This window comes from Seriola aureovittata, chromosome 19 (assembly GCF_021018895.1).
Source record: "Seriola aureovittata isolate HTS-2021-v1 ecotype China chromosome 19, ASM2101889v1, whole genome shotgun sequence".
Classification (NCBI taxonomy): domain Eukaryota; kingdom Metazoa; phylum Chordata; class Actinopteri; order Carangiformes; family Carangidae; genus Seriola; species Seriola aureovittata.
This window is the reverse complement of record NC_079382.1, coordinates 22,278,989-22,306,237: the sequence shown is the minus strand read 5'-3', so window position 1 is coordinate 22,306,237 and position 27,249 is coordinate 22,278,989. Positions and strand designations below refer to the sequence as shown.

At 43.4% G+C, this 27,249-nt stretch overlaps 1 protein-coding gene across 9 annotated transcripts in view; it reads right to left on the bottom strand.

Moving 5' to 3' along the window:
• col12a1b (collagen, type XII, alpha 1b) overlaps positions 1-27,249 on the bottom strand; it is a 111,473-nt gene that overhangs the window by 59,921 nt on the left and 24,303 nt on the right. For 3 of the 9 annotated variants that reach the window (XM_056404542.1, XM_056404536.1, XM_056404539.1), the window contains exons 13-29: positions 22,975-23,244; positions 20,695-20,964; positions 19,589-19,781; positions 19,113-19,237; positions 16,435-16,584; positions 16,130-16,249; positions 15,770-15,934; positions 15,503-15,649; positions 14,141-14,283; positions 9,566-9,695; positions 7,733-7,878; positions 6,215-6,344; positions 5,075-5,211; positions 3,317-3,446; positions 2,502-2,641; positions 721-853; positions 544-561 (exon numbers count right to left, since the gene is read on the bottom strand). In XM_056404542.1, the coding sequence (XP_056260517.1) occupies positions 544-561; positions 721-853; positions 2,502-2,641; positions 3,317-3,446; positions 5,075-5,211; positions 6,215-6,344; positions 7,733-7,878; positions 9,566-9,695; positions 14,141-14,283; positions 15,503-15,649; positions 15,770-15,934; positions 16,130-16,249; positions 16,435-16,584; positions 19,113-19,237; positions 19,589-19,781; positions 20,695-20,964; positions 22,975-23,244 (2,547 nt within the window). The remainder of the gene's footprint in view (positions 1-543; positions 562-720; positions 854-2,501; positions 2,642-3,316; positions 3,447-5,074; positions 5,212-6,214; positions 6,345-7,732; positions 7,879-9,565; positions 9,696-14,140; positions 14,284-15,502; positions 15,650-15,769; positions 15,935-16,129; positions 16,250-16,434; positions 16,585-19,112; positions 19,238-19,588; positions 19,782-20,694; positions 20,965-22,974; positions 23,245-27,249) is intronic. The other 6 variants (XM_056404537.1, XM_056404544.1, XM_056404540.1 and 3 more) reach the window with 3 other exon arrangements.

Sequence of the window (27,249 nt, the reverse complement as noted above, 5' to 3'; positions counted from 1 at the left end):
CAGCAGCTGCTTATATCATTCTCTTCGACAGACTGTGGGAATTTATTACGTTTTCAGTTAATGCACAACAAGGTGTCTTGATACACAAACATAATGGACCAGGTGGAAGACAAGTCCAGTCCTCCACATGCTCCTTTATTTGCTGTATCAGGATCCTTCACAGTACATTATCTTTATAGTGTGTCCCAAAGAAAACAAAACAAGGACCAGAAATTCATAATTGTCACTGTCTATTGGTGAATTATCGCCAAGCCGACAGTGAATTTGCCAATATCAGGAAGCTGATTGGCGGCTGTAGCACCAATGTTGATGTTGGACTGTGACTGGAAAAATCGCAGTCGCTGAAAATCAGCGATCGTCGGCGGCTCTTCCAGTTGCTTGTGGTGGGAACGCACAGTGAGGCACTACAATGCACGTACATGCAGTTAAGAAAGGAAAAAGTGTGCTCCCCATCAACACTGTCCCGTACCGTCCACATTACCATTCCACACAAACTCATGAACATTACAGTGAAAAGGAACCTGTCCTTCTCACATGACATACCATCCGGAGCCTTTAACACTAGAAAAGAGACGTTGAGAAAACAACAATGTTATTTCAATGCCCAGGTACATCAGTGAGTGTAAAATATGCTGGTTTGCTTTTCTTGGGAGCCGAGAAGGCGACGGGTGGGGGGGTGGGGGGTGGGGGTGGGGGTGGGGGGCGCAGCGGCCGGCTTACATGTGCGCTCGCTTCCCATCAGGTCCTCGCTCTCCGACTCGTCCGGGTAGATGGCCGTGACGGTGACAGCGTACTCGGTGTCAGGGTCCAAGTTCTCCAGAACGTGCGAGGTCTCGTCGCTATTCAGGATGGCCTGGAGACAGAGGGAGAGACAGGAAGTAACATGTTGAACAGTCTGTGACTATAATCCGCCATTACATGTTTTAACAACAGACGACAAACACTCAGCGATGAATTAGTCTTTCATCAAAGTCCATTATTTCCTCACCTGGACTCGTGGACATGTTGGACACAGACAACTCTGAAGATGAGAAATATATTTTCATACTCTTGATATTTCTGATGTAGCTAAGCTAGCTAGCTAGCTGTTTCCCCTCTGCTGCAGGTCTCTGCACAAAGCGAAGCTAAACACACCCTGACCCTCTGTGTGCTGGATGCAGATGTTGATATTCACATCTGGCACTGGGACGCTGCCATTAACTTCGGTTTGATAAGAAATTCATTTAAGAAAAAAAAAAAGATTGATTTTCAATTTGGAGATTTCTTCTTCATAGTAAGTTTTTGGTTGGGTCTGTTGTGTTGGTTTGTTCGGCCATGTTGTCTTTCTGGAAAAGGCGACACACGAGCAAAATGTTTCCTTTCAAGAAACGACAAAAAAGAAAAAAGAAAAGAAATATTTGTTCTTTAAAAAGTGACGTGCACCGACGAATGTTTGACGACAGCTTTACAGAGGGAGGCGTTTTCGCAGCTTTCTGTTTTAATTAGTCAATAAAGAAAGTCTATAAAAGTGGAATCCTGAGATAAGCTTGAGACTGTAATGAACAACCTGGTATGGATTTCATTTCATTCAGAGTTTCGAGCTGGTGTGTTGGGTGGGGAGACAGAAGTGGGCCCGAAAAACAAGCGTGGAGGGCCAAAGCTTTGTGAGAAGGAAACAAAGAGAGCATTATTGTTGCTTCAGCTACGATGGATGTTTTTACTTAAGTCTTGGCATACACAATCACTGCGTTTTGTGAGGCATGGCAGTTTGAAAGGATCTGTGAAACCACAATGGATCATTACTGAAATCTTCTTTTTTGTTTTTTTACTTCAGTAATAAGAAATATCTTAAATGACAAACCTGCAGTAAAACTGTTTCAGTTTGCTTTTAAACAAAGCTGCCTTCAGTTTCATGGCTGTAACTCAGCCGACCCTCCTCGGGAAACAGTCCACGTTTTAAAAAAGGCAGAGACTTTTACTGGAAGGTTGATGCTTTAAATCTGGGCTGTTTGATCAGTGTCTGCAGGTGTGCTCGGACGCTCTGACCCTGGACTCACAGCTCTACTCGCTGTATTCCAGTTCAGCCTCCAGTTTTAATCACAGGAAGGAAACACCAGCAGGCTATACAGGCAAAACCTCCACTGCTGGTTGGATACTGTAACGGTGAGGTAACCGAAAGCAGATGTTTACTGTCACTGCAGACAGACGGCGCTGTCCAAACAAAGCTCATTTGCATATTTGAAGAGAAAGTACTTCACCAAATTATTTATCCAGCGGCCAAAGAAGCATCTCTGAAACTCTGAAACTTGTGTCACCATCCACCTTAGAGGATCGTTTTACTATATTTGAAGAAATTCGTTCATTAAACTTCCATCTGCTGATTAGTTGACATGTTAATGCTTGTTAAATGTGAACCGTTTATGACTTTCAGTAAATGGACTAAAGCTAATGATAAAAATGAAACATTAATATTGTTTATTATCTGGTTTGGAAACTGTCTGGTTCTAAAGTGCCGAACTTACAAACTGGAAGTTGGTCTCCCCCTTCTTGGTCCAGCCGATGCGGTAGAGGGCCACGTCCGGGGCCCCGTGATCCCAGGTGGCCCTGAACGAGGTCTGGGTGACCTCGGAGAACCGCAGGTTCTTGGGGGCCGGAACAACATCTGTTCACACAGTCAGGGAACAAGAAAGAGTGCGGATGTGTTTACGAGGAGGTCTGAGGGATGAGGCAACATCATGTGAAGCCTATTTACTGTAGCTGTGTGTGTGTGTGTGTGTGTGTGTGTGTGTGTGTGTGTGTGTGTGCTTATGTGAAAGTTTGTTTGCATGTGTTAATGAGTGCGTGTGTGCATGTGTCTCTGTATATGAGAGTGCTGGTGTACTCCATCTTTGTGAGGACCGCAGTTTAGACAACGCCAGACCTGTTTGAGTTGCAGAACAAATCAGAGACGTGGACGGTGACTCAGAGCTTTGCAACCAAGCTAGCTCTGGGTTAGCGGCTAGGAAGTGTGTATCACTGAGAGCCTTCAAAAGTACAGAACTACAAATGTGTGTGTGTGTGTGTGTGTGTGTGTGTGTGTAAATGCTGAAAACAAGTTGCTCCTCAGTTCACCTGGGATTAATGATAATCAGGGCCAATGCAGTAAATGATCACACACTCACAGATTTATTGGTGCACAGAGAGAGACCCGCCCTTCTCTAAACTGTTTCCAGTCGAGGAGGGAAAGTAAAGAGGAACGTGATGTCGAAGTTAATACCGACCTCGTCACGATCACAGACATCGTGCTCGTCTCTAAAACACGAGCACAAAGGGACGAACAGGAAGAGCAGCTTCAGACCTGTGATAGCGGTTCCCAGCATCGGGGTTCCAGGTCCCTCGTCATAGATCGGGGTGACGGCCACATCGTACTCGGTCTGGGAGATGAGGTTGGTCAGGTCCAGGGTGGTGATGTCACCGCTCACTTCAACCTGCCAGTGGAAAACATAATTATCAATAACTGCAAAATCACCCACAGACATACACCCATGTTCCAGAGCAACTAAACATCAGATTTCACAGGAGTTAAAATGTGTTTGTGTTGCCAGGGCACGAATGTGTGGCGCTTCCTCTGACATGGTCATACTAACAAGACTTTGGCAAATACTTAGAGGAAAACGTATTTCTACTATCATGTTGTAAAACGTGGCCAGAGAAGATTCTCAGCTCTGATTGGATGGCGGGTGTTAAGTTCTAGTAACAGCGCAGTATAACTGGACAGAAAAGCTTGGAACTAGGGTTATTTAAGTAACCAATAAAACTGTATATATATATATATATATATATATATATACATACATACACACACATATACTGATTTCAATTTTTCTCAGCAGTGTACTACTCCTCGCTGAGTCTTTAAAGTGCTCACAAAAAAATGGAAATTTGAACCCATAAAAGGCTGAAGTTGATTTTTCCATTTCAGGGGCGAGCTGAGGAAAGTCAGCAGCAGAGGGGGAGAAAAGCCTTCACACTCAGAAGGCATAAATCCAGTGTGTGTGGGACTCTTCTGCGGAGACAAGAAGCCTTCAGCGGTAATCCTTAAGAGGAGTTGAGCTGGTGCTCGTCATTCATCACAGCGTCCTGGAAACGTCTCGCAGGTGTCCACCGACGGCACCTTCGGTTGCTGATTCATCCCCGGGCTGTTTGTCCTCTGCTGACATCCAAGTGAGAAATTATGAGGACGGAGCGGTGCTGGGATGATCCAGTCAGGCTGGGCCGACGGCCTGAGCCAGCGCTCCTCTGCCAGCAGACTGCTTTTCTCATAAAGATCAGCCAACAATGTGGAGCTGCTGCTCTGCCGAGAGGCCGGCTGCAACTCTTGACTTGGTCCCGACTTGGTCGCTTTCCCAGAACGAAGATATCACTGCTGACTAAAGCTTTACCCTCATGGAGCTCTATGTGAGGTTTTATTGTTGGAAGGCCACCTCTGACTGACCTTACAAACAAGAACAGATCGCTGCCAGTGGAAAAGGTCACAGCTGCACGATTTAGACAGTAGTTTATAAGTTTGGAGATTGTCCGAACTGCACAACATGGACACAGGAGGAGCCCCCCCCCCCCCACGTTCATTCTTAATGGTTATAAGTCAGGAAACAAGTTTATGATTCCATCATCGATCAATCAATAAGCCGATAATGTTTTAGTGAAAAAAATGGATTCGTTCCAAAAGTCTCGGGACAATCGGCAAAAGAAAATGCAAACTGATGTTAGTGACGTTTCCCTTCACTACGGTGATGTGAACATTAGGAGTCGGTCCACGGAGAAGATGAAGAGGAGAACACAACAAGATGAGATTTCTGTTTGTCTTAATGTGAGGAAGGTTCCCGTCTCCTCATCGCTCCACACGGCTTCCATGTTTTCCTCTCTTCAGCGAAAGCTTGTGTGATCAAGTCACATCGTCATGTAACGTTTCAAACGACTCACTTTGTCCAACCAGCAGATATTCAGTTTACAATCACACAACAAAACAGAGAAAAAGCAGCAAAACCTCACAACAAAAGTTGGGAGCCAGAGAATATTTAGAGGTGAAACGGAAACGTAAAAACCTCAGTCTTACATCTTTGAAGTCTCCGCCCTCCGGTTTGTAGGTGATCATGTACTTGCGGACGGGTCCGGGAGATGCGTCCCAGTTGAGCTTCATGGTGCTGTGAGTGACGTCGGTGATTCTCAGGGCTCCAGAAGGAGGCATGGGCACTGAGGGAGGACAGGGTCAGGACATCCGTTAAAACCCAAACATCCAGACTCAAGTACAAAAACATCTCTGGCGCCGGCGTCACTGCTCCTACGAAGACTTTGAAAGACGCTGACTGACGCGCTGCAGCCGAAACTTACGCAAGAGCTGAAACCAGACAGCAGCACTTACAGCGATACTGTTTTTCACTGCATCTGTTTTCGATCTATCTCTATGCAGCTCTTATAAAATAACTGTTGACATGAAAATAAAACACAGTTTCACCTTTCCAAAAGGCTGAGAAAAAGTGACATTTTAAAGGATGTAAGATCCTGTGGCTTGTAACTTTTATGCAGTGATCATAACATGACAATCATTTTTTCCAAAAATACATTTAGGAAAAAAGAAATATTTCCAAATACTTTCTAATATTTCTTGATGATTACTCTTATGGCAGAGTGTTCACACCAGTTGTGTTGTATCTGGACAAACATCTCCCTGAGGAAGAGCTGTTCTGAAGACAGAATTAATCCCACTGAGATAAACACGAATGTCATCATTATATGAGACATAGATGACGAGTTTAAGTACTTGGAAACCTTCTTCGAGTGGAGGTTAATCTTGATATCTAAGAGAGCCGAGGCTGTGCTTAAGAAAACACAGACCTTACAGCAACAAGACATTTTTAAAACTGGTTTAGAAAAAGCTTATCTGAATCTTAGATTTGAGCTTTTTAAATCTTGACTTGTGTTAGCCTGATCATGAGACTGAATGGTCATTTAGCTGCTCTCGAGTCTCAGGGTGGAACATCTCAGTATGTGACGGTTACATGTTTATTTTTATAAAAGGAGACTTTTGTAAGTGTCTTGTTTCGTCTGACCGACAGATTTTATTTTGACGTTGGCAGAGCAGTTTTCATCGGTGCTTTAATTTTGTCGCTCATTCAACACCAGATTATCTCTGTCCTCAGAGGATCTCTGCCTCCAAGGAAACGTGTGTGTGGAGCTAAAAACTGCGAATACGTACAGGTGACTCCCGTCCCCTCCAGGGGGTCGCTGGCCGCTTCTCCGTGCAGGGCGTACAGTGTGATGGAGTACGCCGTGTTGGGTATCAGCTGCACCAGCTGGACGCTCGTTACGTCTCCGCCAACTCGCATCTACAGGAGGAGAGAGGGGGGAAAAACGAGAAGAGAGAGAGAGGGTGGGGGGGTGGAGAGAGGAAAGAGGAATGCAGATGGAGGTCAGACAGCAGAAGAGACTCAACACCTGGAGAACAGGCCTGACTCTCCTCCCTGCACACCTGAGGCATGAAAACTGCTGACGTGATAAACTGATCATGGTGAAAATACAGTGACATTTCCAGCTGCACACCAGCGTTTCTGCATGTTTTACAGTACATGGCCAAAAGTACTGGGACACGTGCGTTTATGTAACTTGTTTGAAAAATGTTCTTCCTGGTTTGAGCTTTTCATGCAGTGATCTTCCAACTTCATGTCAACAGCTTTTGTTTCAACACGACAGAAATGGTTTTCTCAGGGTTGGCGTGGAGGAACGAGTCTGGCCGGCAGAGAGCCCTGACCTCGAACCGGGTGCATCACCTGTAGGTGTCGGCCTCATCATCCAACACTAATGCTGGACTTCACTAATGCTCTTGTGAACGGGAGAAAATGGAAACACATTAAAAAAAGAAAGAAAAACACCAGTATGGTCCTTTAAATCTTGCCATGTGTCAGAAATACACAATAAAATCCCTTTAATAAAACGATTTCATGTCAATTGATTAATGCTGATGCTCAGCTTCATCTCCAGATCCCCATTCACACTTGGCTGTGCATATTTTCCAGCACAGACCACCGCGCCGTGCATTAAATCATCCCTTCAATTTTCCTCTGCTGTATAATTGCACATGTAGGTTAACACCACAGAGGCGTTCAGTTCCATCCGTATAGCATCTGTTCTGCTTATATCATCCCCATGACTTCAGGCCATGAGCTAATCCTTCCCATTACCCAGCGCGTCTATGAGGGCTCTGCTTTTTTGTAGGCCCGGCCCGGCCCGGCCCGAGCCGCGCCGCTAAAGTGCACTTCCTGCTCTGCGAAGCGCTCATCATATCGCCATCTGGAAACAGTAAAGCGGCGTGAGCAGAAGCTCGCTCGTCTAAAGTCGATGTGGAAATGCTGAGCACACAAATTAAGATGTGTGAGTCTGTGAGACCAAGTGTGTGCTTCTTCTGTTTGAGACAGTTTGTGATACACTTGATCCCGACAGCTGCTGCTCACGGGGGAAATTTATTCTATCACATTTTCATTTTAACACTTTACTTCATTCGTTAAATCGTTGGCTGCCCCAGATAACTACGTACCAAGGAAACTCAACCGTAGCTGAGCTAATCTACAAAGAAGGCTACGAATCTTTTTAAAAGGCCACAGTTCACAGAGCTTCCACCTCCTCATCAGGAAACATTGCATTTCGTGTCTGTTCATCTCTGAATGAATAAACATCAAAACTACTTCTCATGCTGCATCTGAAGGTAGCGCCGCTTCACCTCTTTCTCCAGCTGGGGCTCGGTGGCGTTGATGGCTTTGTACAGCAGCATGTAACCCGTGGCGCCGTCCGCCTCCTCCCATCTCACCCTCATGGTGCTTAAGGTCTCGTCATAAACGTTCATGTTCCTCACGGCAGACAGCGGCACTGCGAGGACACAAACACACACGGTCAGAGCAGGGAATCGCTTCGATATCTCTCAGTGGATTAGCGCGATGCCGAGTCCTCAGAGAGCGCCGAGGCTGGACACTCCTCTAGATTTCCTGCTTTAAAAACAGAAATGTAATGCTTTGATGTAATTTGAAGTATCAGACTAAGAGCAACAAATGACCGACTGAGTGGGACTGACATGATCTTTTTTGATATCTCGTATTTGGAGGGAGGTTTTGGCTCCATAAAAGGATAATGATACAAACAGGCAGGCGACATCAAGGTCATACTTTAGAAAATCCCCGGCCGTCCCAGAGAGATCATAAACTTCAGTGCTTCTGATGTGCAGAATATTTGGTATCAGATGTCAGGACTTTTGTCTTTTAAAGGATATTTTCTCTGGGCTTTTTTTCGTTTGTTTGTTTGTTTTGACTTATTTGACGTCTTTTATTCCTTCGGGGTTTAATGCAAACCAAGTTAACGCAGTGAGATCGCCGCTGAAGAAATCTGATTTCTAGGACAAGTAGAAGCCAAAAAATAAAGTTTACATTTGAGAAGGTGTATGACAAAAACAGACGGGGAAGTTATTGCTGAGAGGAAACTGTAGTAGCTGTAGTTTCAGGTGCCTGTAACCAAAATAGTTCAATCTAAAAGTCTGACTGAAACTAAAATAAATGAGCCTAAATTAACTGGTTTCCACTGATGAACTGGTTATTTTTAACATCCAAACTTCCAGACTCGATTCAAGTCTTCAAACTATAAAGATTTGTTTAATCACAGAAAACGCTTCCTCTCGGGTTTTATAAAAGCGAAGCTGTGCTCAGCTTCCTCCTGATTGTTTCAGCACCACGCCGGATCAGTCGAGGACACCAGGCTTTAAGATGGAGCCACGCAGCCTGTGTTCTCAGAGACATTATGACCTAACTGAGTGTTAGTTTAAGAAATGACTGTAAAGTAAACCACAGTGATGTGACAGCCGCTGGTGCCATCCAAGTGAATGACAACAGAGCAATAATTTATTGCTTTATGACAGTGGAAAACGGCGCGTTGTAAAAATCAGTCGCACATTTAAGAACAAATAAAGCGAACATTAAAGGACAAATGTGCAAATAAAAAGCGCTTAGAGCCGCGCACTTAACACGTCGTTAAACTTTATCAGTTTATTTAAGATAGACGCAAAGACCACAGGCCAGATAAATAACTTTTTAACTGTTGTCTTTACGGCTCAATGTGATTCCCACTTCACCCGCCACAGACTAACATCAGCTCACAGCATTGCATCACTGGATAATGTCTGTGTTAAACAGTTTTCCGCCTCAGATCAGATGCTAAATATATGTAGTATAAACAGACGCTGGAGCAGAGCGTTGGGTGGAGGGGCGAGTAAACAACTTCCATCGATGTGTTTGAAACAGGATGATGAGCAGAGAAATCAAGTTGTTTATCTCACGAACAATATAGAGGAAACAAAAAAAAACGCTTTCCCACAACAGTAAAACTGCTGCAGAGCGATGATGCTATCTGCCTCTTCAATCACGTCTGTCCACCCAAAGGGCAAACAGTGTCTTGTGAAAAAGCCGCTGAGCATGGAGGCTGAGAGCGTCTCCCATCAGGCAAACAGGAAGTGGCCCTTAAAAAGGTTTAGTGGCGATGGGAAACAGAGGGGGAGAGGAAACACACTTACAGGTGGTCTCGGTGCCCTTCAGAGGCTCGCTGCTCGCCTCGCCGACCAAGGAGTAAACGTTGACCAGGTACTCGGTCAGAGGGTTCAGGTTCTCCAGCACCACAGTGGTCACCGTCCCGTCGACCAGCAGCTGGAACGATAAGAGACTTTAGTATTGCACATGTGACACGCACTGAACATCTTGTTTATTCCTTTGATCGGAGAGCTCTTGATTTAAAACTGCATTTTATGAAGGAAAACGTTGTTCAGCTGCTTGTGTTTGGACATTTGAGAACTTTAGGAACTTTTAAGCTTCTTTACATTCAATATTTTAAAAAAGAGTTCAGAAAGTTCACAATATACAAACCCTACAATATAATCTACTGTACACACTCCGCTTATTGTGAAGCTCAGTCAAGCAGGAAGCCACTCTCGCTCTCGCTGGAGTTTAGCAACTGAAGAAGCAAAAAGGTGCCAAGTTTTTGTTCTTTTCCAAAAGCAGAAAATCTGTAGTCTGGTCAGATTTCTGTGCTGATTATGTCACCAAACGCTCCCAACATCAAAGAAGGAGAAGGAACGAGGATCAAGGTGCAGCAGGTTGAGAATAAAATGTTCCAATAACTAATCAGGCAAGTCCAAACACATACTGAACTGAGCCGTAGAGGATCTTTGATTTGGAAAACTGATAATGAAATGTGACTCGCACTGAGCTGTCAGACTTTTCAAGCTAAGCTGCGTCCATCTGAACAGACACATCACACATAACCAAGTTATGTTATTATAAAGAGAAGGTCTAGACCTGCTCTATTTGGAAAGTGCCTTGAGAAAACTGATGTTGTGCATCGGTGCTGTACAAATAAAGATTGACATGACTTGACAAAGTAAAAATGATGGATTTTTTTTTTCCACGCGTGAAATAAAAATCACCAAAACCTTCTGATTCAAACGGATGTTTCTGAATGTGAAGCTGCTGAAGCGGAGAGCCGGACCAGTAATCCAGACTCTCCAATAGATCATTAAGGTCACATCAGAAGATGAACACACAGGAAGAGACAGTTTGTCAGATAATGATTATATATAATATAATCTGATATCAGAAAAAGATTTGGCTGAGAGTCGATGGACTGATCTCTGTTGGCGATCGGATCGTCGGGGGCTGTCAGGCAGCGGTTGGTGGAGGTCCAGGTCTCCTATTTTTCACTATTAGATGATTATAGTCTGTTAAACCGAAGCTATCGTGCTGCATTTGTGTGCTGGTGGGAAAATCCTGATGTGGGACGTTCATCTTGGCTGCTACACGGTGTCACATTCCTGCACTATCCTGCTGGAAAATCAGACCCAGAGGAGAAACAACAAACAAACAGAGAGAAGCAGCAGCTTCACGAGCCGGTGAAACCTGCAGATACATCTCTCTCCCTCTTATCAAGCTATCTGTATCTGCCCTTCATTTAGCTCCACTTCAACTTTCAAATGCAAATCAAGTAGTTTTAATACTTTCCAAAAATCCAGTTGAGTTTTTGTTGTTTCTTTTAAAGGGATCTGCAATAAACTTATACACTTACTTGGAGTTACTCTGTTACAACAAACTGGTTTCTGTTGGAAACAAGTTGAAATAATCTCATTTTTCACTTGCTTTCAAAAAGAATTTTAACTTTGTGTGTTTTTTGAACACAGTTATCTGGATACGTATGTTGATGCATGTTTCAGCTCAATGTATTTACAGCAAAACTAATCACCTAATCTTCCCTGTGCTTCAGCTTCTTTAGTCTTTTAGACTTTTGAGGGATTTACTTGACCGACAGCACGAGGACAAACAGGAAAGGCATGGCGAGCGAGAGGAGCACGATATTCAATAAAGACCCTCATGATGTCTAAATTGGATTTATTGGTCACAGTGGTTGTCATTTCTCTCATAAAACAATGTTGTGTTGTGGGGCTCTTGAGGAAGAGACATACATTCCTTCGGAGCAGTCTCGTGTTAGATTGGTTAGCGAGGCAGATGTCCATGCGTAAATGTTGTCAGCTGTGCACCTCAGCGCTTGACTCCCAGATCCCAGATCACTCTGCGCTTTAAACCGCACCGACACGACAGAGCGCACGGTTTCACTGCGGTGCATTCAAGTCTCTGATTTTCATCCCGCACTGAAATGAAGTATAAACGACGTCTGAGAAACGGTTGTCAATAAAGTAGGGCAGAGGTTTGGACTCGGGTCACATGACTTTCTCTTTGAGTCATGAATCTGACTGTGACTTTAAAAACCGGTGCCTCCTGACTTCACTTGGACTTCAGTCTTTTGACTTGGAGAGACTCGATATCCCAGCAGCAGCCTGACCTCAGATAACCTCAGATTATCACATCCTGAACTTTTTGCCTTTGGATCTTGACGTGTGTCTGAAAATGATGAATGCAAATTTTAGAGCTAAGACTTTAGACCTGCCACGTCATTTTTGTGCACACCACTTGGACTGCGTTGACACGTGCACGTTATCCTTTCAGCGGGTTCTAGCTTTTACTCAAAGTTAACCAGACAGCTCCACAATGACACAAAAACTCATTGCCACAAACCTTTTTTGGGTCTATTTCCTGCCTTTCTATCTCTCCCTTACACATGAAGTTTCCAGGTACACAGGAGTATTTGTTTCATCTCTTGGCAGCGTGCCTCGGCCTGACCCCTTCTTCTTACCGGCTTTGTAGAGGATTCACGCTCTGGATGTAAATCACTGGAGATAAGATCTGCTCTAAACACCCAGCATGTAAATATCATATATTACACATGCTTTTGTTCATACCGGCTCCGCAGTCTCACATAAACAGATGAGAAGGAGAGAGAGGGGCTGCACGGTGAGGCGTCTCGGCCCGGTGTGAGGTCTATAACGTTAAACTAAGTGGATCCAGTGGAAACTCTGTTTGATTTCAGACGAGCCCGATTCTAATCACACAGGCTCCGTCTGACGAGGGCCAATAAAAGCACAAAGGATGGAAAAGGCCCAGTGCTCTGTTTTGAAAGACCGAACTGACAGGAGGTTAAGTGTAAACTAAATGCAGGTTCACCAAAGCAACTGGGATCCAGATTTCAGTTCCTGAGGGCCAAGTAAACACGGCTTTGAATAGAAGCCAGACCTGGGTATGTGGAAACACTTTCAACAGTCGGTTTCTAACCTGCCCTTGTGAGCTTCGCCAAATGGGACGACAAACAGCAGAATATTAAACAGCAGGGGGGGGGGGGGTGTTTAAGTGTCTATTAGTCTGTTTTGGTGTGAGTGACAAGCTGCCGTTATCTAAATTCACAGGAAGTAGTAAAGCTCCCCTGATTGGTTATGAACAAACAAAGGAGTTATCTGCTACACTTTAAGCCGAGTCTAATGAGAGACAAAGGAGATAAATAAACAAACAAGATGCTATTTGATATTCAGGATCTGCTCCAGCACCAACACATGGCGGACAGGAAGTTTTCTGAACCAGGAATCAAACTGAGCAGATTTTTCTAATGAACCAATTATCTGAGAGACTTTTGACCATTTATACCTGGAACAACAGAGTAAAATTGATCCCAAACAACCACAACAGAACCGGCTCTTTATATCTAAACCAGGTTGAAGATGTTGAAGGGGGAAAAAAGCTGAACAATGAGTTCAAATCAGGCAAAACTTGAGCGTCTTTACAATAGTTATTATGGAATTTGTCTAATTAATGTGTCTTTAGTTCTTCAGTTTTTAATTCCTTTTCATTGTATTCTAAACCTTCATGAATCTACTTGTCTGTCCTTGTGAACGTGTTTAACATGAGCAGTTAGGTAGCTGTTATCATAAATAGAATGATTATGGTTATTATTATTAGTAGTAGTAGTCAAAGTGTTTTAAAGGATAAGTCTGGTGTTTTTCCGTATGTAAATCTTGTGTCTCAACTCTCTGCTCAGTCTGTGGCTCTCAGCTCCAAGTCCACTGGTTCCTGCTGAAGGTGCATTCATTGGGGACTATTTTCAGCGGCGGATTAATCCACATTTGGGGCTGTAGTGAGTATGGTGTGTGGGACTGAGTCAGAATAAAGATGGTGATGAAGGAGCATGTCACTCAGTGCAGCAGGGAGACTCACTGATGTGTTTTTAATAGTTTCTGGAGACAGTGGATCTGTACGGCTCAGAGGGATCAGACACATCAGGCTCTGACACACACTCTGTCCTAATCAGTAAGAAAACACTGATTGTTAGTTTTGGGATTTGTTGACAATAAGAAAAAAGTATAGATGATTTCCAGCTTCATCCTTTAACAACAGCTACTACGCTGCCTTCACGAGCATCAGGAAAAGTTCATTCATTGATGTCGACTGGTGTTTTCTCTAAATGTTGGAGAAGCTGCAGCTTTGGTTTGTGTTCTGCTTTTTACTTTTAATGTTCTCACTCTTATTTTTAATTTGGGTTTTCAAACAACCAAATCTGATGTTGCACATATTTGTGTTTCTCTGGATAAAAAGCATCTTTTTAGTTTTTGCCTAATGAGTGCGTTACCATGTGAACAAACACCATCGGTTGGTGACGTGAAGGGAACAGGAGTTAAAAGCTTGTGTTTTGATGACAGAATGACGGAGGTTCATCTCACCTCCTCGGTGGTTCCTCCGGCCACCGGCACGTAAGTGACGCGATACTTGTCCACGGGGCTGCCGGGCGCCGTCCAGGTGGCACGGAAGGAGCGGTGGGTCACCTCCGAGGTCACCAGGTTGTTGGGCGGACTCATTTCAACTGCTGAGAGGGAACAAAAACATGAGCTGAGATGTGATTCGACACGTCAAGTATTTCACACTGTGAACCCTGCCGCCACAAATCTGCCCTCGTCGTGTTCGCTCCTCTGACAGAGAAGCTGCTGGCCGACTGTATATTTCAGCTCCGCCTGCGCCGTAAATCTTTTTTGTATTTCCTCTTAAAATTGATTTACAGATTAAAAAAAAAGTACTTCCAAAAAAAGTTTCCATCAGATGCTTGGATCTCTGTTCCAACATCCTTTGGTGGTCAGAAATAATCGAGTTTGTCAAATTTATCTACAAATTTATCCCTTAATTTTTTGCTTCTCAGCGACAGCCACGTCACGCTGATCTTTCCTTTTGCAACTTCTCAGAGAAAGACTTGATTTGGGAATAAAAGAGGCCTTTATTCTCATCTGGGGATCACAATGGCCGCAGCATTTCTACTCTCTTCTTGTCAGCAGTTCAAACAGGTTAAAAGCAGCTGCACCAAGGAAGTGTCATTTTGCTGGTGTGTCTTTAGTTGGACTAAAGTTTTATGTCACCCTTCATAAGAGGAGAAACCTTTCACGCCCTCGAGCATCTGTAAAACTGCCTGAAAGCCCGTTGTAAAAGTTTTTAAAATTTATGGTTGTCAGTCTTAAAAACTGTGGTTTTGTAAATTCCGGAAAAGTAGAACTTTCTGAAGCTACAAAGTTTCCATCTGACCTCAAACACCAGTAATTACTAAAAGGTGTAAATCTGACTCAGCGGTATTTAAAGAATAAGCTGCGAGCAGCAGCGGCCAAACTCCAGTCGACCGTTTTAACCATAAAAAGTCTCTTCAAAGTTCATTTTTAAGAGGGAAAAATCTGAAACAATTCATCCTCACATTAAGGAGTTCTCGTGTTATTAATAGCACCAGCATTAGGAAAATTAGCCTGCCATCCCTTTAAATGAAGATGGACCACTCTGTTGAGTTTTCTCCATGGAAAGAAGAGGGATTGTTTTTCCCTCATATATTTCAGACTGTAGATTTAATTTGTTTATTTATTCAATTTGTTTTAAAATGTATTAATCTGGAGGTAAAGAAAACTATTTGCCTATAAAATTCTATTATAAAATAAAACTCTTCGAGCTCAGTGGTTGAAGTTTCCCTCAGGTCATCTTAGTTTCACGAGACAAATTTAAAAAACGTGGCGCCGTGCTCCTTGAAGCTGATTCTTTGAAACCGTTTTTCCTACCTGGACCCTTGACGCTGTTACACAGGTTGATGGTGAGGTCGTCGACGATGTCCAGCAGGAACTGGAAGTCGTTGACGTTGTACATGTGAATCTCGTCCGGCTCGGAGGCGATGGTCCTCAGCTCGTTCTCATCGGCATTCTTCACACCTGGGAGGAAAACATATCTTCAGAACAACACCTCCACAATGAGACCCAAAGCAACACTCATTTGTTTTTATCTGGTTGATGAGATGATGAAGTTACATCTCTGCCAGACGCCGCACTCACCGATAGCGTAGAGCTCGATGCCGCTGTCCTTCAGGTTCTGGGAGTTGATGATGATTTCGTCCTGGGACTTTCCGTCAGTGATCAGGACGCCAATTTTGCGGGCGTCATCTCGCAGACCAACATTGGGTTTGAAGTTGTTCTGCAGGATGTAGTTCAGAGCCATTCCTGTACGACAGGAACCAAGAGGTTTTACAAACAACTCTGGGAACTCGTATTTTCTGTTGTCTAACTTTTCTGGGGCTCCTGTAAAAGTGTAAATTCTACTAGCTTCAGTCTTCTTTGGCTAATGGTCCCAAACTCCTAATGAGGCCCAGATCATCTGAAACCCAGCGTGCACTGGACACAGAAACGTTAAATCACCTGTCATGGTGTTTCCTCCTTTGTACGGGAGGTTGTTGACGGCGTCCAGCAGGGACGCCCTGGTGGGGTGGGCGTTCAGATGCCACTCGGTCTTTGGGTCTCCGCTGTACTGAGCCAGACCTGCAGGAAACACATGGCCATGCAAACTGAATAGGTTTGCTAACAACCTATAGCAGTGGCTAACAGAAAACGTGCAAACAAGTGGCGTTAAAACCTTTCAATGACCTTCACTTATCCAGTAAATCACAGCAGTGCTGCGGGGCGTGTCAGAGCAGGTGTAGTAACAGTAGTTGCAGAAGTCTTACCGATCTGGACCCTGTCAGGGCTGATGTCGAAGACGCTGACCATTCGGGCGATGAAGTTGCGAATGGTTTTGAAGTTGATGCGGCCGATGCTCCAGGAGCCGTCGACCAGCAGCACCATGTCGGCCCTTGCTGTGGTCTTACACTGAGTGTCTGCAGAGAGACAGCGGGGAGCGAAGGGGGGAGGCAGTGAGAGAGAGACACCTCGTACAGCACAGACACCCACAGCGAGTGTCTGCTCAGTCTTATATATGAACCGTGTCACTGTGCGACTGTGTGTGTGGGGAAAGTGTGAAGCGGTGAGAGGGAAAGTGAGGAGCAGGAGAACATAACAACGCTCTCACAGTCAACCAAGACAGAGACGTTTATACAGCAGAATATTTTACACAGCATTATGCAACACAAATAATTCACACTGGTAACACATTGTGCAACAGCTGTCACTTCTGGATTAACTGCTCTCTCTTCACGGCCTTTTCTCTCTCTCTCTCTCTCTCTCTCTCTTCCAGCAGAGCGAGTCGTTTTTGGGTTTTAATATCCAGCGGCGAATCAGCCCTGTGGTCTTTTCTGGCTGACATTGAGGCTGTCCCCTCCAAACAGCAGGAGTCAGCCTCACTGACACCGTGATATACGAGGCCTCCCGCTCCCCACAGTTACTGCACATTCCTGCTGCAGGCACCTGCGGGAGGGAAAAACGTCCACTTTTCTAGGACGACACGCTCCACGGACGCTGAGCGATTAAAGACCGGGGGCCCCTGTGAGTGCAATTGAAAACAGGTTAGGAGACAATCGATTTAATTATTCAGTTCTTTTTCAGCAGGCCGCAGAAACAGATGCTTGATGCGAAGAGGAACTGAGTCAGATGCTTGGCCGCAGTCTGTTTGAGTTATACCACCGCCGGTAAACAACATGCTCATGTGTCCCTCCGACATTCATTAATAAAAACAGATGTCATAAACAGAGGCAACTTTAAGAGGCATCTAATACTCTGCAGACGGACCGCTGGAGCTGGTGTCTCCGAGTGAGAGTCTGAGCAAATAAATATCCAGCTCAGTCTCACTGTGGGATAAGAAATGCCAGCAACAATTGTGAATTGTTGTTGTTTTCGCTTTCAGGCCAGAGGCTAACGATGCCCCCAAACTCTTATTGGCATTTTCTCTAAAATCAAAACGGCATTATATGAGAAAATAGTGTGTTTACTGACAAAGAGTGAAGCAAAAACTGTGTCGGAATGAAGCTTTTGTGTTGTGAAATTGGGTTTATATCTGTGGATCTTTCGTGGCTGTAGATGTATATCACCAAGTCGACTTTAGAGACCTTAAAAAACCTTGGAAAGTTAAGTTTAACTAAGTTTTTCTTTTTTCCTTGACAGTGGAAATTGCAGTTTGGATCAATTAATATGTTTCTCCAGGTGTTTCATCTGTTCCTCTGTTTCCGCCACCTTGGACAAGATGTCGTCAGAGTGCTGCGGATGAAATCATCACAGCTACTGAGCTCACGCGTCAAACTCTATCTGGACTGTTTCATCCAGTCGAAAGCTCTAGGAAAAAGCAGCAGGTGGTTTGTTAAACGCTGGAAAGCTCAGATCATAAAAGTCGTCTGTAATCATAATAAGAATCTAGAGATAAACCAAAGAAGAGTTGAATCAACTCTTCGTGGATAAACATGACCTGGAAGACTGAGAATATGTAGAGAAAATAATCCAAATTTTGGGGTTTACAGTCATGTTTGTCAATCAATCATTGTTTTATTTTGGAGTAACGTGTCAGCCAAGATCTATGTCATTTTTACTGGAACCTCTGTACGAACAGGGAGGTCGATTAAAGCCTCCTCTGAGCAGCCTGCACTTTAATATAGGAGGATCTCTGAGTGGAACCTGTTCCCTGCTCTGTGGGGCAGTCGGTCACCGTATCTGCTCCCCATTACAGCAGGAATTTGTGCCCATGGTCAGCGCCTCCTCCGGTCTTTGGAGAAGCATAACATTTTTCCTAGCTGCATACATCCCGGCGGCGGCCGGTAACGTTCTAGATCATTAAAAAAAGCAACTCTTAATTGAAAGCAGAGCCATTTTTCACTCATCAGATAATGTAAAAATGGGAAGCGTCCACCTTCGCGTGATAAATAAAGTTTTAAGCAATAGATTCTGAGCTCGGCAGTAGCTCGTCTCGGAGATAATGACCATCTGCGTTTGCGGCGACACCGTCAAAGACCGGCACATCTTGCGGTGGCCGCTCACACGCTGGCAAATATGGAACGTGTGAGGTTGGCCAGGGAAAGACGTCCAATTGGGCAATTCATAAACATTAGTGTCAACACTCCAGCGAACGCCTTGTTAAATAGCGTGTCATTTCGCTCCACATCACACTCCAAATGAGATACGGGGGGAGAGGAGAGGAGGGAATGCGAGCCAAGCAGCTCAGAATAATTTGTACTAATCACGATCATCTGCGTCAAATTTTTTGGTCAGCGATTTCCAAAGCGACAGTGATATTAATTCCCTCCGACAAAGAATAATTCAACATTCTGGCGCTAATCTGGGCAGAGCTTCGAAGGCGGATCACTCCTGTTCTGAGAGGGACTTGGATCAGAGAGCATCTGGTCTGCAGGCCTGCTCTTCAGGGCTGCCGGTGCAGTGTGAGGTGCAGTGCGGTCGAGTTATCGGCGGGTTTTTTTTTTTTTACCAGGGGGGGTGACAGTAGGAGGCTCAGGAGCGTCGGAGAGGGTCGTCTTCTCCTCTCCTGCCAGGGGCAAACTCTCCCCTCCATCAAACATCCCAAACACGGCCACCGAGTACTTTGTTCCTGCCCTGAGGGGGAAAAGAGGAAATTACATAAACCTGATTTCAGTCTTTCACAATCTCCATTAGAAAACTTTCAAGCCAAAATGAGATGTGGACAGTTTAAAAGAAAAGTATGTCCTGGTCTTTCAAATACCTTAAAGTACAAAAGCCAAAAAGAACTTTTACTGGATCAACAGGTGGTGAAGTTTTTTTTAACTTTCAAACTTGAAATAAGCAGAAAACGTTCTCACAAAAAGGTTCACAGTTAATTAAAGACGAGCTCCAACGAATAGTCGAATCTTCAATCAACAAATTGAAAATTAATCGAAGTTAATTACTGCAGTATCGTTAAATATCTACACATGAGGAAAAGCTTACTTGAGTTCCTCTAGAACCACTGTGTTATCATAGGGACCCACAAGCAGCTCCCCGAGTTCGATATCATTCCCGGTGGGGTGAAAGGTCACTTTGTAGGCTTTAACCGGTCCGGGCGCTGCTTTCCAAGTGACTCTGAAACTGTTCTTGGTGGCCTCTGAGGTCTGGAGGTTCCTGGGAGGCTTGTAGGGCGACACTGAAATAGAAGAACCCGGCCAGAACTTCAGGACAAACTTGCGCGTGAGAAAATTCAACGCGATTCAAACTCTTGGCAAAAGGTTTTTTTCTTTTTAAAGATCAGCCACACCACACTCAAAGCCAGTTTCATTAGTCCATAATACAATTCCTTGATCCCGGTGTCATTTGTTAAAAAGCCCAGTGTCATGCCGTGTGTTAGTAATGCTTAGCGTGTGACTGAGCGTGTGTTTAACTGTGATTTTAGTGTTCTGGTGAAAAGACACTGCTTCTCTGCAGCGCAGCAGCACCTGTGCTGTGAGAAATATTCATCTTAACAAGTCGTTTAAAGTCAAAGTCACTTCTCAAAATCTTATTTTTGGTGGAAGAATGAAAAAAAGAAAAAAAAAACTTGGATGACAGAGTCCCATTTGTTTCCAATGCAGCAAGACTCATGAAAAAGAAGTGATCAAATGTCAAATAAGCAACTTTTCTCCCTTTGTTTCGCAATACTTACATTTAATAAAACATAAGGGGGACAGAAATCAACACTTCCTTATCCTGGGAAAGTTTAGTTTAACAATTCTTCCTCCTCAAACCAGAATCACATCAAGACACAGATGTCCTGGAAGTGAAAGAAGACAAATACACTTCCAATGCTGCATTTCTGCCTTGGCCTCTTAAAGTAGAGTAAGTAGGACCTGTAGTTGAATTGCCCAAAAGCTAATTTATAACTTTATACCTAAATCTCTTAAAGCAGTTTTGCAGACTGTTCGCAGGACACCCTGCGAAATCACCTCAGCTGCAGACTTTTCATTTCATTCCACCAATGATAACGATTTGAAGACTGAGCTCAGGTTTAAATCTCTTGGTTAAGATGGACATGTTTCTGCGGTGTACTGTCTCTCAGAGGGTTGAATTATGGACCAACGTACGTGTCGTTCCTACTCCTTGCCTTGCTTTTCCTTCCCCGCGCTTGTAGATGGGGTGAACGGCGATGTCGTAAGTGGTCATGGGCTGCAGGCGCTTCATGACGGTGGAAGTGGCCGTCCCGGGGATTTTCAGGGCCACTTCCTTGCCTTCGCCATTACTTGGGACATACTTCAGCCTGTAGTTGAGCACCTTGCCCGGCGCCGGCATCCATGCGACCTTCATGGTTCGCTCTGTCTCGTCTGACACGGTTAGTCTTTTACCGGCGGCAGAGGCTGAAAACAAAGAATACGAGGATGCAGATCATTTAGCGTCCAAACATCAACATTACATTACATTTGGATGTTTGTTTGTTTTTTTTCTCAGTCCAAAACAAAAAGATCTTCTGTTTATTAAAACGTAAGGAAAAAAAAAAAATCAGCAAATTCTCATATTTAAGAATCTAAACTCCATTAAATGTCATTGTTTGCTTAAAAAAAATCAATGGATTATCAAAGAGTTGATGATTAATTTTCTCCTTCGTACGATCATAACAAACAGATGGATTGACTTTCAGAAATAAGGACTGAACCACAGATAAACTGGCAGAAAGTTAGTGGAAAACATTTTGGTGCTTTTAAGAACATATTCAGACCTAAGTGCAACACAATCAAAACGTCTCAGTTGAAGTTAAGCGGATTCCATGTAGTGTTTATCATCAATATTCATCAGCTCCAGTAATCAGGAAAAAAATCCATTATCATCCATTATATTAGAGCTGGATGACAACGCCTGGATGATTGCAGCTAAATATTAGTTTGTAACACACGGTGCACTGGAAAGACTAAACACTGGCCAAAGCCAAAAAGAGCATTTCAACATTGTTAAGAATTATTTATTTAGTTGGGAAACAAATGTCTGAAACAAACAGCTGTTGAGATGCACAGTTGCTTCTGGTATTAAAGATAATCGAGCCGACAGATGTAGAGTCGTGACATTAACTACCCGTCGCTTGTTTCTTTTTGGTTTTGTTTGTTTTGATCATGTAGAAGATGTTCTGTCTGGTTCTGTGTTCTGTACGTACGGTACTGTGCTGTACACACTCGCCAGTCTTCTTCTCCTGCCGCTTAAACCAGAATCACTTAGTTATTTTTCATTTAAACCCCTGAAAACAATCATCCATCCCTCTCTTGTTTCAGGCCAACTGTGGTTTCCCTTTATATTCCTTCAGTAACCGTTATGTATTTATAACTGCAGGCATAAATGGTGAGTAACACCATCGGTTCTGTGCCAGAACCAACTGGTTCTGAATTAGGCTTTTATCCAGAAGTGATCAATTTGGGGGGAAATGCTAACCACCCCCCACCCCCCCCAAAACAACCAAAGCCTATAAAATGAAATTAGCTTATTCCGATGATTTCTGCAAGTGATTAAAAAGAACTTTGCAAGGGAATAATATGTACATTTAATGATCCCAAGGAAAGTTTTTTAAACTACTTGATTTCACTCTCGAGGACTTTTATTGGCGGAAAAGAAACATGGCGTCCAACTTTTCCACGTGTTGATAGGTTCGAACAAACCCGCGAAGCAGCAGATGAAAGTTTCTGCTGGAAGGACGAATCGAGGAACAATACGTACTGATGTGTGTTGGTTTATCTACGTGTTGCTTTGCTCTGTGTGGCCTGTTGGTGTGGATTAGGATCATGTGATTTCCTGTGTGTACATGAACAGAGCATGTGAGTATGCATTGCATCATTCACAGGACGCTACCAATATTCCCCTAAACCAGGAGTTGTGTTACTTCTGTGCGCACGTGTTGGTGCTTCACCCGACGACCGCAGCTCCAATCAGTTTGAAAATAATCTAAAATGAAAATCATCATTTAAATTTGGGCTGTTTCCATAAACTAGAAAGCAGAAAACTTGGAAGATGCCAACTCTGAAATATGCTGCGCTTTTCCTGACAAAAGGAAGTATTGAATCTACTTTGGCTCGTGTTCATGTGGCACCTCGCCTCGTAATCAAAACAAGAGTATTGTCTGCCAAATGTCTAACGGTCAGAACACACAGTAACAGCTTCCAATAACTTCCTCTGGTGGTAAAGAGAGAGAGGGGCTCACGGCCTGACCACTGACTTTTAAAACACTCGGACTGACCCTCGCCCGACCGCAGAGCTGGTCTCAAAGTAAAAAATAGTAAAAGTCACGGCTGCACACTCGTGGTTCAGTAGAGCCGATCCTTCCTACACACAGAACAGACAGAGTATTGGGTAAATAGAGACGACGACGCCGACAGAGGTGCTCTTACCATCGGTGGTTTCCTGTCCAGTGAGCGGCTCGCTGGCTTTGTAACCGTAGTCGGCGACCACAGACACCTGGTAGAGCGTCTCCGGAGTCAGGCCATCCAACACGGTGCTGGTGGTGTCTCCTGGTACGCTTTTCTGTCCCGCTTCCTCAGAAAACAACGACTTCCACCGAACGAGGTACGTCCTTGGGTTTCCGGGCGCCGCCGTCCACGATGCGCTAAAGCTGGTGTCAGTCACGTCGCTGGTGACCAGGTTTTTAGGAGGGCCCACGTCTGAAAACAAGGAGCACAGGTAAGGACTTGTATTTTTGATTGAGCACAATAGGTAAACATTTACACCAAGATTAAAAAAGTGGTCATTTATTAATGAGTGAAGCATTTCTCTTTAAATACAGATTAAATATTGGGGCTGATTCCCCCCCCCCTTCCAAATCCCCAGATTTCCAGATCACAACAGATGTTTTGAAACTGGACTTTGAGTAATTTTTATATTGTATAAAGTCATCCTGGCTGGGGCGCTCCTATGTTCCTTCCAGTATTTGTCAGTTTTCCTTTTAATCATCTTCCCTTTAAAACAAAAGGAGCCATTTGGACGTGCTGGCAGATCAGATTATTTTTTAAAATGGAAACTATTAAAAGGCCATGGAGTGGACGGCAGAGGAGACAGGAGGAACACATGTGAGGAGATGTCCAGGCTGAACACACATATATATATATATATATATATATATATATATATATATATTAACATTTCTGAGGATATTTTAAGGCATTTCTGCTTCATGACTGAGTACAGAGCGTCGGGAGACAGAAGACATAAAACATGCCAGGAAGGGGGATGAATTCAAAGTGTCTACGGAGCCAACAGGATAACATGGAGAGGAAACCTCGTTATTGAAGTCTATTGAACATCTTTACTTCATCATATCATTACTGCAGACCTTCCCCCTTAAGGTGGATTGTAAGCTGCAGCCTTTGATATTCAGCATTTTGCATTTTTGCAGGTTTTACGACGCCTGAATATTAAAGGTGAATCTGTGTTTTAAATCCTGGGTCTTATTTCTGTAGCTGTGTTTCAGAAAGAATGAAGCAGGAGTCGGTTTGTGATGAATGATCTCACGTTGTCTCTTCCAGATGACTTAAGTTGCCCTATTTCTTCACTATCTGCAATATCTTTGTGTTCCAAGATCTCAGCTATTAACATTTCTCTTATGCTGATTTTACAAATTTTATAAGATGTGTCATTTCTTTCTATTTTTTTCTCCGTCCAGGACATCAGATAAAATCTGCCTTTTTTTGGCAGTTCGGCTCATTTACGGTTCCTTTGTGATTCGATCAGTGAGCAATGTCCCTGTCAAATTAAAACGAACATAATAAATGAATAAAGTTGGGTAAATGTAATCATGGTCTCCAGAGGATGGTTTTTTTCCAAGAGATTTCTGGTCACCTTCTGACATTTCCTCTACCACCAAACTTTCTGTTTGTACTGAAAATACCTGAATTTAATAAGACAGGTCAGTGAAATCAACTGCATGCTCTCCAGAGGATGAACCCTTTTGATTATAGGACCTTTTTATTCTCAGCTCTGGAGGAACGCTGCATTATTAGATCCAAATCTCAAACAGAACTCCTCAGTACACTTCTTCTTCAGTCCAACATTTCTGTATTTGCATTGAACACTGCAGAAGCTGCTAGCAGGGTTCACACCCTTGTTTTGGCCGCCTGCAGACATGCTAACCACTTTTTAAAAGAAAACACCGCCTCTGTGTGCAATGGTAAAAAAGCAGGTAAAACAAATGAAATGACAGTTCCACTACGACATCCTGTTATAAGACACCGGTCTATTGCTTTTCTTTGTGTATTTCTCATAGAGATCATTTATTTTGCACTGAGCAGCTGCTGTTACTGCCAAAAAAACAGGAGGAGTTCTGAGCATGCAGTAAGAGCTTTTATGGTGTTTCACAGTTTGAGAGTTAACCCTTACTCAAACTCAAACTGTAGCCTGAACCAAAAGTCTTATTCTAACACATGAACAGAAACCATGAAGGGACCAAATGATGCCACTTCACTTTAAAAAATAAGCTTATTCTGAAACTAGTTCTCAATAGAAACGGTAAATGAAGAACACACATGCAAACACAACAGCACAAAGTGATTTCTACTTTCTGCAGGCTGAAGCACACAGGAGCCAAAACCCTGATAGGTTTGTTTAACCCACCGAGACAAAATCTAGCTCCCACCACCACAGTGGCTCATGTTGCTGCAAGCAGACATATGGTCACTTTCCTACACAGACGCATCAGACCGCTGGAAATATCTGAGACTGATGGAAGAGGAGGAGGAGGAGGAGGAGAAGGCAGGGTCCATATCAAATTATAATCCTTCAGTTTAGAGAGGGTGACAGCCTGTACAGAGGGGGTGCTGGAAAGACTGAGGGAGCCAAGTTTCCACAACGTGATAATTATCACTAAATATCAGATCCAACTATATAATCAAGAGAGGGCGCATGAAATAAATCACATTCTGGCTTTTGCCAGTTGATACAGATCTTTGGAGAAAAGGAGATGAAAAGGAAAACACCGAGCTCACTAAATATTTATAGTCGGAAAAATTGTTTCTGGTCCGGATTCAAAACAACGAAAATCAGAATACTTCATTTAAAAAAAAAAATGTGTGTGCACAGTGAAAAAATAACTCAAATGAAATAAGCCTGGCTGTCGTTGCGAGTCGGCCATTTTTCATCCTGCCAGCTGATACCGGAAATGTCCGTCTGATCATCTCTTTAAATGTGTAAAACACGTGGGTCAGAACGAAGGATGAGCTACGGAAAACTCTATTAATGAATTATTAAAGGTTCAGAATCACTACAAAGATTCTGACTTTGAAAATATACAGTGCAAAGCTTTCAGTAGTAATATGTGAAAAAATACAAAAAATAAATAAATAAAGTTGCAGATGACTCTAATAAGGCTTTTAATTTGAAAAACTGCATCTGGTTTGAAGTTTTTATGACAGAAAGAACATCAATGCGTCTAAAATTAAAACCCAGGATATATTAAACTTTGCTTCATTGATATATAACTGTTGGTTTATTTTTGTTGGTTATTTCACATGTGCTGTTCATTCGCCGTCACGCCAGTCTTCACCGCACAGACGCCACTGCGGCAACCACTATTAGCAGGAGGCTGGGAGCTCTCTGCAGCTGCTGCCATTTTTTATCTGCTTCAAGGAGCGCTGTCTCTCAAAGCTGGAGGCCGAGTCTGGAGGCTTTTCGAATAAATAACAGCCACAGACAGCCATCAGACGGAGTATGGAATATCTGGCACTCTGCGGACGCCGCCTGAAACGCACACAGGCCTGTTTTTCCACAGTCCATCATGAAGCTAATCCGAACATAACCGCAGGGAATTTAATGCACTGAAGAAGAAGTTTCCACTGCTATCTATCTATCTATCTATCTATCTATCTATCTATGTATTCTGGGGAAGAACATTAGCTTTAGTTTGAAAGCATAATCTTTTTTCACGTCTTTTTATTATTCGTCTATTAATTAAACTTTACTTTTCACTTTTTCTTGCTGGAAATCTTTGCTGGCATCACAATTTGGCTACAAATGTTTGTAACAGGTAAATTCTTGGGGAACAAGTGAAGCAAAGACAAAGAACCTTATTATCCAATCTGGAAAATTTGATCAATTATTATTATTTCAGATTTTTATTTTACTTTTTTTTGTTTACTTGCTGTCTGACCTATTTTCAGAAGATTTCTTGCAGTACTCAGAGAAATGAACATGAACTCATCTACAGTTCAATAACTGGGCAAAAAATTTCATCTACTGATGAAGATTGTGTGATACAATTGAAAGCTCCAGGACAGCTACTCAATGGACCTTGTGCTGAGAAGAAATTTCTGATAGTTTTGGGTTGAGTTTTTGATAAATTACCTGGTTTAAAACCAAGTTAGTGCTAAACCCAACAGGTTAGTTGTAGTTACACAAACAGAAATGATCTGATTAGTTCAGTTGAACCTCAGTGGATCTAAAGAACCACATAAGCGCAGTAGAAGTCTTTAACGACACTGTATATAACAGTCTGTATAATCTGTCTGTAAGAAGGCCGAGTCTCTCTCGCCACGGGAGGATTTACTGGAGGAGGAGCCTCAGTCTGGGACTCCCCGCTGCTGAAACCTTACAGTCGCAGTGGAAAGTCTCTTGGCTCTCTTGTCTAAACTTGGCTCCTCGACATATTCCATCTACCGTCAAGACATTTAAAGCACCTT